General features: G+C 58.4%; 1 protein-coding gene across 6 annotated transcripts in view; it reads left to right on the plus strand.

Annotated features, from left to right (window-relative positions):
• Positions 1-8024: 8024 nt before the first annotated feature.
• SLCO4A1 (solute carrier organic anion transporter family member 4A1) overlaps positions 8025-19989 on the plus strand; it is a 32022-nt gene continuing 20057 nt past the window's right edge. For 2 of the 6 annotated variants that reach the window (XM_017972160.4, XM_054255522.2), the window contains exon 1: positions 8537-8893. In XM_017972160.4, coding sequence (XP_017827649.4) covers positions 8699-8893 — 195 coding nt within the window. In that variant the 5' untranslated portion in view covers positions 8537-8698. Of the gene's footprint in view, positions 8059-8536; positions 8894-16601; positions 17675-19989 lie in introns of those variants that run through there. The other 4 variants (XM_078372075.1, XM_035299126.3, XM_035299123.3 and 1 more) reach the window with 4 other exon arrangements.

The raw sequence follows: 19989 nt of genomic DNA on the forward strand, positions 1-19989 counted from the left end.
TGCTCAGTGAAATAAGCTGGGCACAGACAGACAAATACGGCATCACCTCACTTCCACGTGGACTCTGAAATTCAAGTTGAACTAATAAAACAGAGCAGGAGGGTGATTACAGGGCTGGAGGGCAGGAGAGAGGTGTTGGCCAGAGAGCACAGAGTTTCAGTCACAAGATGAGTCAGTTCTGGAGCTCTGGTGTGCAACGTGGTGATTAGAGTTAGTAATGTATACTTAAAAATTGGAAAGAGCGGATTTTAAATGTTCTCACCACAAAATAATGTTCGTGAGGGATGACTGTGCTAACCCCTTAGTCTAGCCGTTTCAGAGCATACGTGTGTCGAAAAACATGTTGAACATTTTATGTAGCATTTTTATTTGACTTTTTAAAAATGAATTAATTCAAATTTGAAACCTGAAGTTCCCCGAAGGCAGGAAGTCAGGAGCCATGGGCGGGGGCGTGCTGGCCACTGCCCTCACTGGCCCTGTCTTCCCAAATTCAGGCTTGAGAGAGGCTGATATGGGGCCTGGGAACGTGCAGTGCCCCCAGCACTGAGCCCCCCACCTCCTGCAGCTCTGGCACACACAGCGGTCATTTCCTAAGACCAAGACAATGTGCGGTCAGAACAGGAGGGGAATAAACCAAGACCCTCACAGCTCTGTGGACAAGTGGGAGGGGCTTCCGGGCTCAGGGGGAGGGGCAGAGGCAGGGCTGGGGCTCCACCAAATACCAAGTGCCCCAGCCTGACACCTGGGAGCAGCCCAGGAGAAGGGGAAATTGGCTGAGAACGGCCAGGCCCAGCCAAGGCCCCCAGCCCCCACCCCAGGACGGTCTTCCTGAAGCTCCCAGCATATCCCCTTCTCTCCCAGAAATTGTCCCATGTTGACTGGCCTGGCCTGGCCTGCCTGGCCGGCCCGGTGCCTCCCTCTCCTGGGACCCCACCTCCATCCACATGCCCTGCCTAGAGCCACAGTGGGGGAGGGGGTCATCTTCTCTGGGAGCTCCAGGCCTGGGGTTCAGCGGCTGTCCTCCTGCTGGTGGGAAGCAGGGGTGCTGGGGGCATGAGTCTCCAGGACTGAGTTGGGGAACACAGGGACAAGGGGAGGCCTGGACGGGTGTTGGGGCCTGGAAGAGAGGGAGGCCCAGTGCCCTGTGTTGGATGGTGACATCTGTGGTCGTGCAAGGGGAGGGGCGGGAGACAGAGAGAGACAAAGGCAGAGAATGAGGGTGGGAAGAGCTGGTGGGAACCCCTGCCGGACCATTCTGGGAGACGCCTGGCGTGGTGGCGCCTGGCGTGGTGGCGCCTGGCTCAGGGCAGAGGTGCCCTGGGTGTGACTGAGGTGATACCTGCTGGGTGCCAGGGGCCACCCAGGGGGCCAGCACCCACCCAAGAGGAATGTACCCAGCCTTGGGACAGGCCTGCCCAAAGAAACACCGAGTTTCCCCAGTGGCCTTTTTGAGATAAGGAAACAGGTGCTCTCTGGGGGCTGCATGGAGAGTGGGTTTTGACGTTGGCACAGGCGGAGGCCAGGAGACGGGCGGGGACACGAGGGGACAGGGTGGGGGTGGGTAACAGAGAACGCAGAAGTAGGGAACGAAAGGCTGGAGGTGTGTTCTGGAAGCAGGCTTGGCTCTGCAGCCGCAAAACAAATGGGACGCTGGCGGAGAACGGGGACCCCAGGGTTCTGGGCTTACGTTAAGGTCATGTGGTGAGATGGGACAGCAGGAAAGGGCCACACAGGTTGGAGGAGGAGACCTAGGGCCATGTCCTGGTCTGGGGGTGCAGTTCAAGAGATGCATGGCAACCCTGGGCACATGGAAACCGTCTGGCACAGGCCTCCGAGGGCAGCACTTGGAGGATGCCTCGCTGAGACACAGCCTGGGGCTGGGCAGGACACAGATGGCCACAGAGGCCAGGGGGTGGCCAGGCTGGGCCTGCCCTGAAGCTGGTCTCTCGAGGTCCCTCTGAGGAGGCAGAGCAAACGGGGCAGGACGGACTGAGGTCTCTGCATTTTAGGATGGGAAACGGGGTTGGGGGCTTGGATGGAAGTGCAGGGAGTGGGATTAGCCCTGGGGAGGAAAGGGGGGTGTGGCTGCCTTTTCAGGGGCCGAGGTGGGAGTCTGCCCAGGAGGGTGGCAGAGGAGGGGAGGGTGGTGTGGGCACGAGAGGCAGCCAGACATGGGAATGACCAGGTTTTGTGGCAACCTCAGCGGCATGGTTAGAACGCCTGGAAGGATTTGTGGGAGCATATCTGGGGGAATCAAGCCTCCGTGACAGCACAGAGGGGCCCGGCAGGCCTGGCTCCAGCCCCCACCAGAGGAGGGGCCGGAGGATGGGAAAGGCCAGGAGGGTACACAGAGGAGTGCAGTGCAGAGGCCACTCAGCCCAGCCCAGCAAGCGGGGCCATCCCCTTCCTGCAGATGGAACAAACCATCTGGAGTCAGGAAATTGAGCTGGCTCTTCTAATCTCCTCCGGAGCTCCACGTTCCCGGGGCTTAAGTAGAACATCCAGGCCTCTCAGTGAGCCAGAAAATCCCATTTCTACCCTGGGATGGGGAAAATGAAAATTCTCCTATGTGGGAAAGGCTCTGGCTTGCCTGCAGGATGCTGATCGCATGGCACCTAACCACAGAAAGTTCTGGAAGATTTCCTTGCTCCTATATAGGCTTAAACATTGTTCACTAGTTCTCACAGTTCACACGGGGCAGAGCAGTTCAGCACAAGATGGACGTCGTCATGGTGCCTTCCAGGGTCACGGGCCCTGTGGACAGCAGGCACCACGCAGGAAGGAACCTCAGGGACCTGCGGCGTCCCTGCTTTTGTGCCTCTGGGTTCTCTCGCCTGACCTCCCCCATTAATGAGCTCTGCACACGACCAGGGAGCTCTGCACACTGTCAGGGAGCTTTGAAAGGGCAGGGCAGGTCACCTTCGTTTCACCCCCAAGTGAGTGAGGCTGCTTGGGGGTGTCCATGTCCTCAGAGAAAGCTCCAAAGCTCCTAGCTCCTCTGAGGTGGCAACTTGGTGGGGAAGGTGCCAGGGCCCTGGATGGCGGACAGGGACTGCCCACTTCCATTTGCCAAATCCCAGCAAATGAAACATGAGGGAATGCATGCCCAAAGAGGGCTGCAAGCAGTCACAATGATGCCCACGTTTGTGTTTAATGCTTTTAACATGAACGCACTCAATGCAGTGTAGTCTTGCTAGTCACACTGGGCGGGCCGGGATGAGAGCCAGCGGGAGACCTGGTGGGGTGTGTGCCCCAGCAGGTCTGGACCACACACACAGTCATATTGGAAGCTAAGGTCATCACTTACCTAACTCAAGGCCCTTCCAGACTGTGAGATCCCAGCCAAGTGAACCCTGTGAACACCTCCACCCCCAGACCAGGGGGCAGGCTCAGGAGCCAGGCAGACCTGGGCAGTTCCAGATGCCCTCAGGCTGAAAGACATTTGCCTCTTTGTAAGAGTGTGTGCAGAAGACCACATAGGCAGAGCCCCAGTGAAATCCAGATGACCCTTCTAGAGAGGCTGTGGGCAGCCACGGCCCTGGCGTGGACAGGGCTGGTGCTCTGCAGGTGACAGGAACCAGCATGTTTCTTCCTGCAGCTCCACGTGCCCGTTCCACAGAGCCACCAGCATTCAGTGGCCTTTTCCCCAGTTGGCTGATCTGTGTCTCCTGGAACCTAGGGCACGCCAGGTGTCCTCAAATCACGTCTCAGAGCTCAGAGCATCTGGCCAGGCAGGGGAGTCCAGACTCCAGTTTTTTCTACCCCAAACCTAATCTCTAATAGCAGACTCTGAACACACAGAAATTAGAGGGTGGCTTCTAAAGAGAACGTGTCAGTGCAATGAAGCTGCCTGCCCAGAAGCTGCAGGCTGGCCCTGGTATTTGTGAATGATGGTCTTTGTTCTCCTGGATCAAAACTTCCATCTCGGCCGGGCGCGGTGGCTCACGCCTGTAATCCCAGCACTTTGGGAGGCCGAGGTGGGTGGATCACGAGGTCAAGAGATCGAGACCATCCTGGTCAACATGGTGAAACCCCGTCTCTACTAAAAAATACAAAAAATTAGCTGGGCATGGTGGCGCATGCCTGTAATCCCAGCTACTCGGGAGGCTGAGGCAGGAGAATTGCCTGAACCCAGGAGGCAGAGGTTGTGGTGAGCTGAGATCGCGCCATTGCACTCCAGCCTGGGTAACGAGAGTGAAACTCGGTCTCAAAAAAAAAAAAAAACTTCCGTCTCCACCACCAAGAAGGCCACCCTGTGTTGGCAGGCAAAACGCAGGTTATTCACATGTGATTTATCTGGCCGTCTATAATCCCAGGGAGAGTTCCCACCATCCACCAGCATTTTGGAAGAACGCCTGAGAACTGAGCTGGGTGCAAAGGAATCACACTCCCTGGTAGCCACTTTTAATGGTGACAGACAGATTCTCTGAAACTGACAAAGATTGAATTGCGTCTGTTTCCCTGGAGTCATCGTGCTATGGGAGACGAAGAAGGAGGACATTGGGAGGGAGGACGGCGGGAGGGAGGACGGCGGGAGGGAGGACGGCGGGAGGGAGGAGGGCAGGAGGCCTCTGTTGCTCTGGATTGCTAGGCTACTGTTCCCAGATGGTGGATGGTGGGTGGACGGCGTGTGGACGGTGTTTGTTCGGTGCTGGCCCAGCTCAGTGGGGCCAGTGCCTCAGGTCATGTCTCATGCCTGCAAAGGGGTGTGGATGGAAGATGGAAATCTTGGTCCCACAGAGGGCTTGCTGTATGCCCCACAGGACTCAGATCACCAGGAAGAGCAGGAAGGGAAGCTGGGGAAAGTTGGTGCGTCGCCTGCGGTATGGCCGGCAAGCTGGGCTCTCCAGCCACACCCTGCTCCAAAGGAGCTCCCTACAGGATGGACTGACAATTTCCAAGAGAGAAAATGCTTTTTATCATCTATGGAATTTTGCTACCAAAGAGCCTCCCAGCCACCCGTGGCCTTCCCTAACCTGACAATCTTAATTCTCCCACAAAGTTTCTCCGTCCCAGACATCTGTGCAGCTCTGGGTGGGGTTTTTTCCTGAGGCCACTCTGACCTTGTGCTTCTCTTCTTTCCAAGCTGTGTGCCAGCCGCCAGCCCACAAGTGGCACCATGATCCGAACTCCTCACCTGAACACAGAATTTAATAGACTGAACCATGTCTCTCTGTAGCTGGGGACTTCAAGCCACATCTCACCTGCAGCCCGATCGCCTTTAAGCTTCAGCAAAATCCTCTTTCTCATGCAAAACAGTGCAGTCATAACTTTATATATTTTTTAGAAACTTCCTCTAGAGCCTCCACCGCATGGCCACAGCCTGAGACTTTGAAATCTTCATTTCCGAGACTTGTCCATTATCTGAAATGGCCATTTGTTTTGGTAAGTCAAGGAAGGACAGGCAGTTTCAAATGAGTCAGCTAATACATATGCAAAATTCACAGAAAATAAAAATGAAATATGACCACAAAACAAAAACAAACACAAAAACATAAGCAGGATTTTAGGTGTTCTCCTAATCAAGTGTTAATAGCTAAGTGAGGTCATTTTGGGTGCCGTTCCTGGTCAAAGCCAGGAGTGATGAGTTCCAGGCTGGACCCCTCCCCACCCTGCAGAGGTGCTGGGACCCACCTCTGTTTCTCAGTTGGCCACTGACCGGCCCCTGACCTGACCACATTTCTCTCTCTACACTTCTCTTCTGATCTTAAGATTGATTTTCCTCCAAGTGACAATATCCATAAAGAGAGGGCTGGCACTTCTCAGCTATTTGGGGAGCCCCAATGGATGATGTCAGGGAACAGTCATTGGCCATAAACACAGGCAGCACGTGTTCTGTCTCCTGAAGCCTCCTGGACGGGCAGCAGTGCGGCCCCACAAGGCCACAGGGGAGCCAGAGGGCTCGCTCTTTCTTTCTTTCCTTCCTTTCTCTCTCTCTTTCTCTCCTTCTTTCTTTCTTTCATGGAGTCTCACACTGTTGCTGGGCTGGAGTGCAGTGGCACGATCTTGGTTCACTGCAACCTCCGCCTCCTGGGTTCAAGCAATTCTGCTTCAGCCTCCCAAGCAGCTGGGATTACAGGCACCTGCCACCACGCCTGGCTAATTTTTTGTATTTTTAGTAGAGATGGGCTTTCACTATTTTGGCCAGGCTGGTCTTGAACTTCTGACCTCGTGATCCACCTACCTCAGCCTCCCAAAGTGCTGGGATTATAGGCGTGAGCCACCTCACCCGGCCCATTTCTTTTTCTTTTGTTTTCTCTTCAAATAAAAGAAAAAGAAAAGAAAAAAAAGCCCTCATGGGATAAACTTACTGAGTTCAGAACATTTCAGGTCACGTATTCAGGCTGGCCTTGTTCTAATATGCTGCTGTGCTCTGGAGCTGACCCCGAGTCCTCTAGGGCAAGACCGAGGACGGAGTCGGCTCCCGAAAGCTGGTGCCGATGAACCCCACCACGGGCCAGACCTACAGACCCCTTGATGCCCTGTGCTGGGACCCTTCGGGCAGCTCGCACAGGTGTGGCCTGGGCCAAACCCTCCTGGCGCTCCTGGGGGCCTCTTGGGGAGCCTGGGCACCAGGGTTTGCCTGTGAGGACAGGACTGGGGGCCTACATTTTGCATCGTGTACCTGAAATGTTTGCTCTGGATTTTCCTTTCCAATGGTGCCTATGCAGGAATCCCACAGAATGCCTGGCGGGGTCTGAGGCAGGTCGGAGGCCGGGAGTGCTCCACGGGCAGCAGTATTTGGCTAGAATTTAATACCACTTTGTTTCTTTTTATCTGTTTTTATGGTAACCTCTCTATAGTAGTCGACACTAACCTACTACCTTTTTGAAACTAAACGTACCCTTTGAATAAAATACAAGAATTGTTTAAAGGAAAAGCATTGTGTAAATAATGGTTTCAGGGGATAGAAAGCAGAAGTAAGTTTTGAAGAGTCGAATTCTGTTTCTGACGTTTGGAGTGCTTTGCCAGCATCATCACCAGAAGATGGACCACCTCTGCTTGCATGCCTCCTGTAACAGGGAGCTCACTACCTTTCAAAGGCACCTGCTGCCAGGTCTGCTTGGAAATGCTGCTCCCTGCAGACCCCTCACTGAGGCCAGGCCTGCAGCAAAGCCCGCTCCCCGCTCGCAGGGGAAGCCCTTCCGGTGTGCTTCTTTCACTCCCGGCAGGCCTTGGGCCCCTGCGGCAGCACCTCACCCTCTGGGAGGGACCTTCTCTATCCTGGAACAATGGCGGCTCATTTCTTTCTCTTAAAGGACAGTGTCAGGAATGGAAGCAGATACCCAAGAGCAGCAGGTGAGAAATGTAGGGTGGCCTGGGACAGCGGGAGCCCTGAGGACACACCAAGGGGGTTCCAGGACCAGACGCGTGTGGGCACCAACTCCAAGCCCGGAGGACAGAAAACCATTTCATAAATAACCACGTGGGGCCGTGGGCCTTTTCCATAAGCTCCAGCACCCCCGTCTCCTGTTCACCGCAAATGCCCCCCATGCTACAGGGCCGGGCCAGGTCCTGCTGGCACCGCCTCTGTGGCTCCATGGGGACTTCCTCACCAGCCTGGGGCCGTGGGGGAGGGGCGGGTCCTTGCTCCTTTATCTGACTTATCTTAGGATTGACCGCGCGCGAGCGCGCGCACACACACACACACACACACACACACTTTCGGAAACTTTTAAAAAATAAATTAATTTCACTGACACTAAAAGGGAAGCTTCGTGGAGTGTGATTGTGGTGACCTGTGAATACTTGGCGACAGTTATGAGCTCTGACATGAGCTAACATCTTCCGTCTCATCCGTCATTGACCCCATTTTACAGACAAGGAAACTGAGGCTCGGAGGCCTGGAGCAATGTGTCTGGGTCACACGGCAGGGAGCCGGGCAGGAATTCAAACACTGCCCGCTGCAGAAGGGAACGTGGCCAACGTGGCCGGCACCTCCCTCCCCTCCAGCCTCACGGCTAAAACGAGTAAGAGGATGGCGTTATGGAAACGGCCACAGGCCGGAGTTTGCCTGGGTTCCCAGGCAACCACGCCGGCCTAGCCGAGCGCGCACAGGTAGGTCAGGCCGGGGCCGGCGGGGACCGTCACCAGAGCGGCCCATGGCGCCCCAGCCCCTCCGCCGCCGGCCCCACGTGGCCCCGACACCTCGGCGACCTTTCCGAAGGGCGGGGCCGAAACTCGGCGGCTCCGCTCCACCGGGTCCCACCGCGCCCGGCAGCGAAACCCGGGTCCGCCCGGAACCGCCTCGCCGCGTGGCTCGGGGCGGCGTCTCCCCCGCGCGATCTAGGCTTCCCGGCGGCGGCGGCGATGCGAGCCCTGGGGCTGGAGCGGGGATTCGGGAAGCGGTGGCGCTCGGGAAGGAGAAGCCGGGTCCCAGCCGCGCCTCCGTCGCGCGTTCCCGCCGCTGAGCCCTCGTGGGCGGCCCGGACGGCTCAGTCATTGGCTGTGGGGTGAGGCCGCGAGCCCCGCCCTTCCCTCTGCGGCGGGGGCGGTCCGGGCGGATGAATGAAGCGGCGCGGGCGGCTGGGCGGTCAGAGCGTGGAGCGCAGCGCGGCGGCCGTGCCTCGGGACCGGGACGGTGAGTGCGCCGGGAGCGGGGAGCGGGAGGCCGGGAGCGGGGAGCGCAGGGCCCGACCGGCTGGCGTAGGAGCACGGCAGGTGCCCCCATCGTGGCCGGGGCTGACGCGCCGCGAGGATGCTCGCGGGGGCGGGAGGCTTGGGCACCGGCCTAGCGCCTGGGGCCTCTCCGCGTGGGAGGTCAGGACCGGGCGGGATTCGAGGCGAAATTCGCCGCCCGCCGCTGCCAGCTGCGCAGGTGGGGCGCTCCCCAGTGGCCCGCGGGCGGAACGAGGCGAAGGGGCCCCCGCTGCGCGGGTGCGGAGCGGAGGCGGTGAGCACTGGGGGCCCAGGGGGGCCTGTCGGGGTGGCCGGGGCGGGGGACGTGGGCAGGTGGCCGGGAGCACACTCAGGCGCAGGCCCCACGGGTCCGGCCGGGGTCGAACGCGTCTCCGCGGCGTCATCCACCTGCGGCTGGGGCGGCTGCCGAGGTGGGGAGGAAATCCTCAAGCGCGGAAGTTTCTCGGGGACGGCCGGGCTTTGTTTGCGCCAGAGGCGCTCAGACACCTCAGGGGTGAGAGGGGAGGAGCGGGGAGGAGCGGGGGCCAAGAGGCCCCTGCGGCCGGACTCACAGGGCTGGTCCCCGGCAGCGGCGGCGCCCCTTTCCCTGCCCCTCCACGCGACATCCTGGCGGTGACTGGGGAGACCCAGGCGCCCCCCAGGTGCAGGCAGAGGGTCAGGTGCCGCTGGGCGCCCCAGCCCAGGGAGGACGGAAAGGAAGGCGCGGGCAGCTTAGCTCCCTAGACCGGCCCTAGACCCGGAACCCCGGAGCACACCCGGCTCCACTTGCCAGGGAGAAGCCGCCTCCCGCACTGGCGCCCGGAAGGGAGAGAGAAGCACAGGGAGGTTTCCGCGTGGTTGTGAACCCTCGGGCTGGGGGTCCCCCGCCTGGCGTGCAGGGCCCTCTTTGGAGCCGCCGTGGGAACTGGCTATGCAGCCCGATTCAGTCTGGAGATGCTGGAACTCAGTAGTTTTCCACAGCGAGGCAACCAGCTTGTCGGCCGCTGCTCCTCAGCTGTGATGTCTGGATCTCGGGTTACCTCGTCTCATCAGAAACTGGCTCTGTGGAGCCCGGTGCCTGCCAGGTTTTCATTCCTGGCAGCATGGGGTGCTTGGATCTCCGAGGACTGCCCCTTGGCCTTAGCGGGCTCCGCTGTGACTCTGGCAACAATAGCAAGGGCAGTGACAGCAGGGGCTGGGGCTGGGCTGGAATGTGCCCCCCAGCAACCCATGAGGTGACCGCTGTGACTCCCACTTCATAGATGAGTAAACTGAGGCACTCAGAGGTGAAGTGACTCGCTCTCGGCCACAGCTAGTGAGTGCTGACAAGGTCTGACTCCAGGCTTGCTCATCACTGTTTTATGACTCTGCTTAAAGAGGCAAAAGGCAACTGTGGGGGCGGCTGGGGGGTCCGCGGTTTCGGTCACAGTTATGGGGCCACAGTGTCTGTTCTGGGTTGTCAGTAATCTCAGGGCACCAGTAGGATGTCCCCTTCGACGGAGACCACCCAGCCTGACTTTCCCCTTGCTGCTGGAGTGAGAGAGACTGGGATGCTGACTGCACCAGGCTGCCCTGACTGCCCTCAGCAGGCTGTGCCCTGCTGTCCTGCTGGGCAAGGTCAGCAAGTGGTGCCTGGAAAATTCTTCATGAGGGAGCTTCCCTCCCGAGTGGCCGTGACCTAATCTGTGGCTCACTGGGTGTGGTCCCTGAAGCAGGTACTGGGCAAGTGCCTTCCACAGTGGAGAGCTGGCTGGGCATGAGGCAGACACGGCAGGCTGGGCTGGGTGAAGAATGGCCGAGTGGATGGACGTGCTCTCCTTGCTGGACCAGCTGACTGCAGTGACGGAGTGCAGTGAGGGGCTCCTCCAGGCTCTGATGCACCCCTTGGCTGACGAAGCCCCATTATGGTTTTGGTTCCAGGTCGGTCTGACGTCCGAATAGCAAAGCTTTTCTCAGCCCGTTGTAGAATGAAAAGTTAATTGATCGAGCTTAGTATTTTGCCTACAAATCCTTGATCTAGCTGTCTCCATGAGTGTGAATCCATTTCCCAGTGGGTGCTGCTGATGGCTTCGTGGACTCGTAGACTGAATGTGTCAGGTCCTGGTGCTCTTAGGTGGTCAGAGATAAGCCACAGAAAGTCTAGCGTGCAGCCTGGTGCTGGGGGCAGGAGGGAAGGGGCCCTCAGAGCACCTGGCTGGGAGGGAGCCACTCCAGGCCAGCCCTTCTGCTTCCTCCAGTGGGATGTGGACAGACCACAGGATGTTCCCTCATGAGCCACTTGACCACGTCATTCACAAGAGTGGCCAGGTGCACACCGTTGGCTTTCGGACAAGGACATGGGACAGGCCTCAGACCCTGCCACAGCTCTTGTTCTGGGACACAGGCTGCGGTCTGGCCCCCCTCAAGCTTACTGAGTGTCTGCCAACTTTGGGCAAGATCTGGGTCTCACCCACTTGTTGAAACCACGGGCACGTGGGGAGTGCACTCCTTGAGCAGGGAGGGAGGCGCCATCGGCTCATATGCCAGGTTAACAGGTTCTGCGTGACTCAGAGCCTTGGGCCAAATAGGGGTGTGTGGAGGAAACTGGCCCTGCCTCTGGACAGCAGACTCCCAGCGTGTCCTCCCGCGGGTTTCCGCAGAGGCAGCAGACTAGGGCTGCAGAGAATGGCCTGGTCCTGGGGACTCTCCTTCCTCCTCTGGTCCCTGCCAGCCCTCTGGCCTGTTGGCTGTCCTCAAACGCGTGTGTCTCCGGCTGTCCCTCACCCTTCAGTTCTTTTCAGTAGCCCTCCCGCCAGCATCACACAGAATCAGACCCTGGGATCACATTTCTGGGGGAAGGGAATGCTTTTTCAAACCACATGCGTTTTACAAAAGCCCCTCCCCATGTTGCCCAAGTGCAGGGTGAGACTTGCCACCACCAGCCAGGTTGCTGAAGGTGCCGAGAGCCTGGATTCCTCTCCCTCCTGTGCATGCCCGGGCCCCTCCTGCCCACAGACCCTGCCTTTTCTTGGTGGTTTTTAAAATCTGGCAACCTTGGGGGGCACCTGATGCATCGCCCCTCTGGCCCAAGTCGCGGGGGGGAGCTTGGGATCCTCTGGGTGGTGTGTGGCGTCCATTCTGCCCCAGGCTTACTTGGGGCCCTTCATTTGCCACTGGGATCTGCCCTTTGGGAGACACTGTGGACCTAGGACCTAGGACCATGGGCCTAGGAGGCCACCTGGAAGGAGAGGGGCCACCAGGTAGGTCCCTCATCTGGACAGAGCCTGCCCACCACAGCCTCTCAAGCTCCCCGAGGACCCTTCTAGGTCATGACTCTTCCACAGGTTGGGGGTCAGGTTAGAGCCCTTTTGCTGGTGGCCCCTCTGAGCTGCCCACTCTTCCCTCCTGCCGCCCGCCCTGCCTCCTGGGGTGCACAGGGCTCTCCTAGGACAGGGAGGTCATGGGCTGCCCACCTCATCACCTTTACCCTCAGGAGTCCCAAGGCCCTGGCTGCTCTGCACAGCAGGCTGGGAAGCAGACCCTGTGCCCACGGACTAGCCTGAGAACTGGGAAGGTCCTTTCTCCTTCCCTAGAGGACAAGGAGAGCCGTGAACACCACGGGTCTGTAAAGGGGACCCCCACATGCAGGAAGGAGTGAGTGTAGCATCACTTACACCTTTGCTTACCAGCAACGGAGGCATCGCGGGGTCCTGAGCAAGGGCAGGACAAGCCGCTTTCACCCCAACTGTGGGAGGAGGCTGGGGAGGCCTGGCCAGCAGGAGGGCCTGCAGCGGGCAGGGCCTGCAGGCTCCGCGGCCAGACTGGGCGGATTTCCATTCTGAGTCTGCCTCCCATGAGCTCCTGGTGCTGGCTGGTCCCACTTTGAGTAGGATGCTCAGTGGCTTATTCCATTCCCATGATCTCTCTGTTATGGGGGAAACTGAGGCAGAAAGAGGCCTGTGACCCCCCTGGCTTGGAGCCAGCCTCTTCTTCTCAAGGACACCTTTGGATGGCAGGAGAGCTTTCAGCTCCACGGATGGGATGATGTGTCTGAGGGAAGAGAAAACTGCACACCCGCAGTGCATCCATCCTCCCCACGCTCCTGGGTTCAGTCAAAGACCACATGCAAGCAGGGTGTCCAGGTGGAGGGACGGGTCCTTCTGGGCTGGCCTGGTGCCACGCCTCGGCTCCGTTTTGCTCAGACAATCCTTCACTGTCGGCCCCATGCAAAGTGGTAGCTTCCTGCCTGCTCTCGTTTGCAAGGTCACCAGGTATGCAAATGGCTGAGGCCCCTGATGCTGCTCCCGGGGTCTGTGCCTCAAGCTGAAGAAGCGAAAGCTCCCTTCATTCATTCATCCTGCTTGAGGAAGAGACCCCGGGGCGAATTTGGAGACAGAGGAGAGAGTCCTGGTGTCTTGGGGGAGCAGGTGTGGCTGGGTAGGTGGCTGAGGATGGTGTGGAGGGCAGGTGGGTGCTCTGGGGGACTGGGTGCCCGGCAGACACATGGTTGTGGCTGGCAGCCTCAGAGCTGTCAGGTGCCAGGAGGAGGGACTTGGCTTTCCCCAGGCAGTGCTGGGCCAGAACCTGAAGAGAAAGGAGAACCGAGACCCTGGAAGCCTGGCCTGGGGCAACCGCCAATGTGGAGGGGGTGCCACCCACACAGCCCAGCTCCAGGCCTCCCTGCGGATGCTTGCTGGGCCACAGTAGGTCAGGCAGGCCAGGGGCTGGGAGACTCCAAATAGGTCTCTCAGGGATCCTGGGTCCTTTCTACACACTGCACTGAGAACCAGTGCTTTGCAGAGAGCCCTGCTGAGAAGTGGGTAAGTGAATAGGTCCTAGGGAAGTCGGTGGGCAGAAGTGGCACACGGGATGCGGCTGGCACCCAGTTCCCACAGGCTGGGCTGCGTCAGCCGCCTGCACGCACCCACTGGCTCCTCCCAGGCCCCTGTCCTGGCTTGAGAGCAGGGGAGGCCAAGGATCAGCTGGATTTGCCGCTAAAGGACCTCCTGTCTCAGAGACGCAGCTGACTGACCCGGCCAGCACGAGGAGCTCAGAAGAGAGCTCTGGCCCTGCGGCCTCCTCCTAATGGTGGCACAGGCCCAGACACAGGTACACACGCACGCGCACACCCTCCCTGGCCTGCCCTCAGCTGGAGGCTCCAGGGACACATTATCCCCCAGCTGATCGCTTTGGCCTCATTCATGCCCTGGCTGCTGAGGCCTCTGGCAGCAACTTCACCCCTGCCTCCCCTGCAGAGTTGTTGTGGGTCAGAGCAGGGACAGGGCCAGAGGGGGCTGAACTCCCAGAAAGGGCAGCTTAATCTCTCTTTGCACAGGAGGAGTGGAGGGGTTCATGCTTTTCTCAGCTGAGAGCCACCTATGGCTCCGCTTGGCTTCTGGACTCAGATGTTCTCCCAGGGATGGAGGTGGGGAGTGAGGGGAGGATGGGCCCAGAGGTGAGTGGGTGCCCAGGGCATGGTGGCCACAGGGGCCTGGAGTGGCTAACAGGCAGGGCCACCAGCCAGGCTCTGGGCTCTGCTCATAGGGGCTCCTTCCCACCTGCCGGCTACATGAAGCCGTGTGGCTGGAGCTCCAGGGGAGACTTGTCGCTTGTTCTGGAGCAGCCATCAGGAGTACCAGGCAATGGGGAAGGCCCTGCTCTGTGGAGGTGACGGGCCCACCTCCCTCAATGGGGTGGATTTCAGTGGCTGTGCATGCACAGGAGAGCTCAGCTGGTTCAGGCCTCCAGAAGGTTCCTGGATAGCAATGGCAGTGGTGTGCAGTCAGAGCCTCCTCCCCGAAGCCCGGCTCCTGGGGCCTTGGATGGTGACTGGAGTTGACTCTGAGCTCCAGGCTTCTTGTCCCCACCGGCTCTCTGCAGCCCACGCGGTTCTGATTCGCAGCCACGGGCAGCCTTTACCCAGCTCTTAAGTGACTTCCCTGGGCGTAGGGGGCCGTGGGCTCCTCATGGGTGAGACAGTGCCCTGGGAGTCCCTGAAGCCCAAGACCCTGCAGAGCCTCCCACACAGCAGGCATCAGGAAGTGGGTGCCTGAGGAATGGAAGGACTGGCCTGCGTTAGTCTGAGTTATCCAGAGAAGCACAAGCAACAGGACAGGTGGGAAGAGATGGATTGTAAATGCCTGGCTCAAGCACCTAGGGAAGTGGCAGGTCCCGAGAGCTATTGCTGGCAGGCTGCAGGCCCAGGAGAGCTGCTGGTTTGGGTCCAGCCTGAGTCTGAAGGCTCAAGAACTGGAGAGAGGCAGGTTCCAGCTAAAGGCTGAAGACCCAGGAAGACCTGGTGTTTCAGGCCATGCCCAAAGGTAGAAAGAGACCAGGTCCCAGCTGAGGCAGTCACAGGAGGAGGCCTCTCACTTGCCTTTGGTCTTAACCAGGCCCACAGCTGACTGGATGAGGCCAAGCAGACTGGGCAGGGCCGCCCCTTCACGTGCAGTCAGGTGTTTAGATGGGGATGACCTGGGATGCTGACAGGAACCAGGGCGCCCTGGGGGCTGGCCGCTGGCCTGTCCTGCATAGAGTGCAGTCTCCTGCACCCCAAAGCTGCCCCATCCCTGCCCCAGGTCTCCCACACCCTCCTCTGCTACGTGGCTGCTGTGGCCTGGGCTTCCATAGCTGCCTCTCAGCATCGCCCCCACATGCAAATTCAGTGCCTCACCTGTAGCGCCAAGGCCACCTGCATCTGGCCTCATTGGCAGGTGCAGTCTTATCTGTGTATAAACCAGCTGACCTCATGCAGCCAGCTTAGGATGAGAGGACTGTCATGAGGTCGCCGTGGCCCTTGGAAGGAGGCCTTGAAGAGGCAGGTCCTTTGAGTTTGGCCTGGGACTAAGGCCGCCTGCAGCTCCCCCTCAACCCTGTGTGTGGGCTGCACCCATGCCTTGGAAGAAGCCACCACCTTTGCTGGGCAGCTGAGGGTGTGGTTCTGGCATGGAGAGCCACATATCCCTCACCATTGCAGGGACCAGCTTGGGAAGCTAACACACCTTTTTGTCAAAACCAATCCAAGTGGGAAGAAACTATATGCACACATGCATATGTACACAAATATATACAGCAGACATGCACACGGATGCCCAGATACACACAGGCACACAGCAGACATGCACACACACACAGTGGACATGCACACATACATACAGCAGACATGCACACACACACAGTGGACATGCACACACACATACAGCAGACATGCACACATACCACAGACATGCGCACACACATGCAGCAGACATGCACACATGCATACAGCAGACATGTACACACACACAGCAGACATGCACACACACAGCAGACATGTACACATACATACAGCAGACATGCACACACACAGCAGACATGCAAACACATGTACAGCAGATATGCACACACATACAGCAGACATGCACACAGACACAGTAAACACAGCAGACATGCACACACAGCAGACATGCACACAGCAGACATGCATGCACACATACATACAGCAGACATGCACAGACATACAGCAGACATGCACACACACAGCAGGCATGCACACACACAGCAGACATGCACACACACAGCAGACATGCACACACACATACAGCAGACATGCACACAGACACACAGTAAACAGCAGACATGCACACACACAGCAGACCTGCACACACACACACGCAGCAGACATGCACACACATATAGCAGACGTGCACACACAGCAGACATGCATGCACACACAAATACAGCAGACATGCACACACGCAGCAGACATGCACATACACACACAGCAGACATGCACACAGACACAGCAGACATGCACACACAAATACAGCAGATGTGCACACACAGCGGACACGCACACACACAGCAGACATGCACACACACAGCAGACGTGCGTACAGTCAGGCACACAGCAGACATGTACACACACACAGCAGACATGCGCACACACAGGGTGCCGGAAAGAAGAATCAAAAGGACAGGCCTCCTTCTCTGAGCCAGCTGCAATGTCCTGTTCCCCTTGGCAGGGCCAGTCCAGGAGCCAGGCGGCCCCTATGTGGGGCTTGTGAGGCTTTTCTAGCCCCTGAAACTTCCTTGCCCACGAGCTTACCCATATGGGCCTGAGCACAAGAAACCAAAGGAATGGGCCACCAAGCCGCCGGCCTTATCGTGGACCAGACGTCACTACTCCAGGAACCATTCACAGCGAACACAGAGGCAGCAGCGTTCACCTTCTCACTGAGCCACGCGGGCGTCTGCCTTGGCCATCTCAGAAGCTAGTGGATCCCAGAAGGAAAGCTACCTGTGAGTGGCCTGGGTGGTACTCGAGGGCCTGGGCAGAACTGTCCTTGAGGGAACTGGTGACTGAGACCAGGACAGAGGGGCTGGCTGCATCCCCAGTGTGCGTCTGGCTGTCCACGTTGCTGGACTTGGCTGCTGTGCTCAGATGCTTTCACGTCCCACGTTGGGCCGGTTTTCGCAGCAGACGTTAGCCCTGAAACATAAGTCCTGCCTGGCATATTCGGCAAGGCCTCCTTCAGGTCCTGGCCAAGCACGGACATACATGTTGGGTGCCCGCTTCTCCAGGCAGAATTCTCATCTCTCTGGCTCACCAGCTCAGCACGGCACACTAAGTAAACGTCACTGCTTGGGATGCATCCACCTGAGGTCTTGGTACAATCTGGGAAACTTCCTTTGGAAGTCTGCATGAATGTGGGACCGTCCTCATTGCCTTGAGAGTCCAGGGTGTCACCTGCCCAGCCTCACTCAACAACCCGTCTGTCCCCTGGCGACAGCAGGACCCCGGCCAGACGCCCCACTGGAGCCAGCTTTCATACTGCTCCTGTCCGTCAGCCCCTGAGTCGTGGAAGCCCAGCCTCCCCTTTCCAATCTAGGCCCTGCTGCTTAGTGGGGAAAAAGCCTCCCAGAGAAGATTTCCAGCTTCGGAAGAGAATCCGGAGCGGAAACTCTTGGGCATGGTTAAGATGGAACGGGCACCGTCACACGTGTGCAGCTCACATGAGGGCAAGTACAGATTCAGATATGGGGAGGCTGGCTGGATCTCAGGCCCCAATGGAAGCCCCCGGAGGCTGCATAGCTGGTGAGCTAAGTGGTGCCCGTGATTCCCATCGTGTGCGGCCGTCTGATGGGCATCTGTCAGAAGGCCACGTGGCTAGTGTTTAAAATAGGATTTTAAATTGGCTGATTTAAATGTGCATAATAGGTAACTTTAGGTGGAGCTTTACGTATTTATGTCAGACTTGTAAATTCAGGTAAAACGGCCGTCAGCTTGGAGCTGTTTGGACGCCTATAACTACCCGTTCTTTCTCAGCTATGGCTTTCATTTTCAAGTAGGACATCCCTCTGTGTCTCTGCAGCCATTGCTGATCATGAAGCTTAGCAATCTGGCTTCCACTCAGAGTTGTGTGGAGGGGATCCTGCCCCTACCTGCTTTGGCCCAGCGTCTGGTCCTGAGGCCAGGGCTGAACAGACAGTGTCCGTGAGGCAAGCCCAGTGCCTGGGAGTTGAGTGGGTGTTTCATGGCAGCCAGGGTCTTGGTCCATGATGTTTTGTGTGGCTTGCCCAGCACTGGGCATCCCGGGGACCCAGCACAGACAGCCTTTGCGGAAGCGCTGGTGAGTCCGAGCCTCCCATGTGTAGAGGTGGGACCTCAGAGCACTCCCCTGCCCCCCTCAGGCTGTTCTTGGCTCCCTCGAGGCTCAACCCTTGATGTTCTGGCTCAGCCCCGAAATGAGGTCACGTTTCTGCTCCTTAAGTGTGTGCATGTGCATGTGTTTGTTTGTGTTTGCATGTGTGCACATGTGTGTGCGTGTGCATGTTTGCGTGTGTGTGCACCTTAACCTCCAGGCAGTCCTCAGGGCACTTCTTGGCTCCGTGTTTGTGCCCTAAGAGAAACCATGTGAGGGAAACACCCAAACGCGGCCTCGGGGAAGTCTGGGTAGCTCTGAGCCTGACCTGTCCTTCTCCAGGTCTCTAAAGTTGCTTTATTTCAGCAGCGGCGGAGACCCTCCGGGCAGCTGAGTGCAGAGCCTTTGCCCTCCTTGCCTGCCCCGTCCCGGGGCTCTTGCTCCTCCCTCTTTTCTGCTTGCTTCAGTGGCAAGCCTGTGGCTTGTGAGTGGCAGTGGGTTGCCCTGTGCCCTGCGGGGAGGCATGGAGCACTGCTCTTAAATATAAAAGTCTCTCCTTCCCCGCGCACTCCCTTTCTGATACAGCAGGTCCCAAACCAGCCTGGCCTGCCAGCTCACAGAGCGGTGTTGGCACTGTAAATAAAAGCCCAGGTGTGCTGTCCAAGGCCTCCAGATATGGCCTTAATCAGCCTCACAGCACCAGCCTCCAAGGTCAACAGCAGCCGCACCTCAGTGCCAAGTGAGTGTAGACGGTTCTTTCAGTAGGTGTCAGAAGGCGGCTGTGAAGCAGACACTTGGCTCTGGGCAGACTGCGGGGACCATGTGCTAATTGCCACCGGCAGGCTGTGTGGCCTCGAGCAAATGACTGACCCCTCTGGCCTTCTTCCCCTTCTGTGAGGCCTGAGACGGTGTTTGGGACACAGCTGGTGCTCAGTGTGCACCGTGGGTGTTAGCACTCCACCACCCAGCGGATTCTTCACACACTCTACCTGCATTCACGCCAAGGAGCCTGGGGCCAGGGTCCCCATCCGTGACAAGGCGAGACCCCTGATTCCACAGAGGAGCCGTGTGGGGACTGAGCTTCTGTGGAGGACGTGGTGGGAAGACCTGGAGCTGGCTTTGGGGGTCCATCCTAGATCTGTGTGGCCCTGGGGAAGGGATGCTCGTGCTACCAGATCTCCTCAGATGTAAAACAAATGGTGCCTGGACCTGGGGGAGATCCTACAGCCTGGTCCGGCCTGGCCATGCCAGGCTTGGTTTATTTGCCCTCACAGATGAAGCCATCCCCTTTATTTAAAAAAAAAGAAAGAAAAAGCCAGCAGTTTGTCATCCCCAAATGCCCTGGTGTCTTGTCAGCATAGGCCTGCCCCAGGGGCTGGTTCTACTGAGGCCCCTGTGTCCCCTCAATGCCTCAATGTGGGGGATCAGCAGCTGCGCCTCAGCCCCACCCACCAGTGCCCCTCACAGTGTGTCCAGCTCTTATCAGTGGCTGTGCCTCAGCCCCGCCCACCAGGTGCCCTCACAGTGTGTGTGTCCAGCTCTGTCAGCGGCTGTGCCTCGGCCCCACCCACCAGGCGCCCTCAGAGTGTGTGTGTCCAGCTCTATCAGCGGCTGTGCCTCGACCCCACCCACCATGCACCCTCACAGTGTGTGTCCAGCTCTATCAGCGGCTGTGCCTCGGCCCCACCCACCACGCACCCTCACAGTGTGTGTCCAGCTCTATCAGCAGCTGCGCCTCAGCCCCGCCCACCAGGCGCCCTCACAGCAT

Source organism: Callithrix jacchus, chromosome 5, assembly GCF_049354715.1.
Source record: "Callithrix jacchus isolate 240 chromosome 5, calJac240_pri, whole genome shotgun sequence".
Lineage (NCBI taxonomy): Eukaryota > Metazoa > Chordata > Mammalia > Primates > Cebidae > Callithrix > Callithrix jacchus.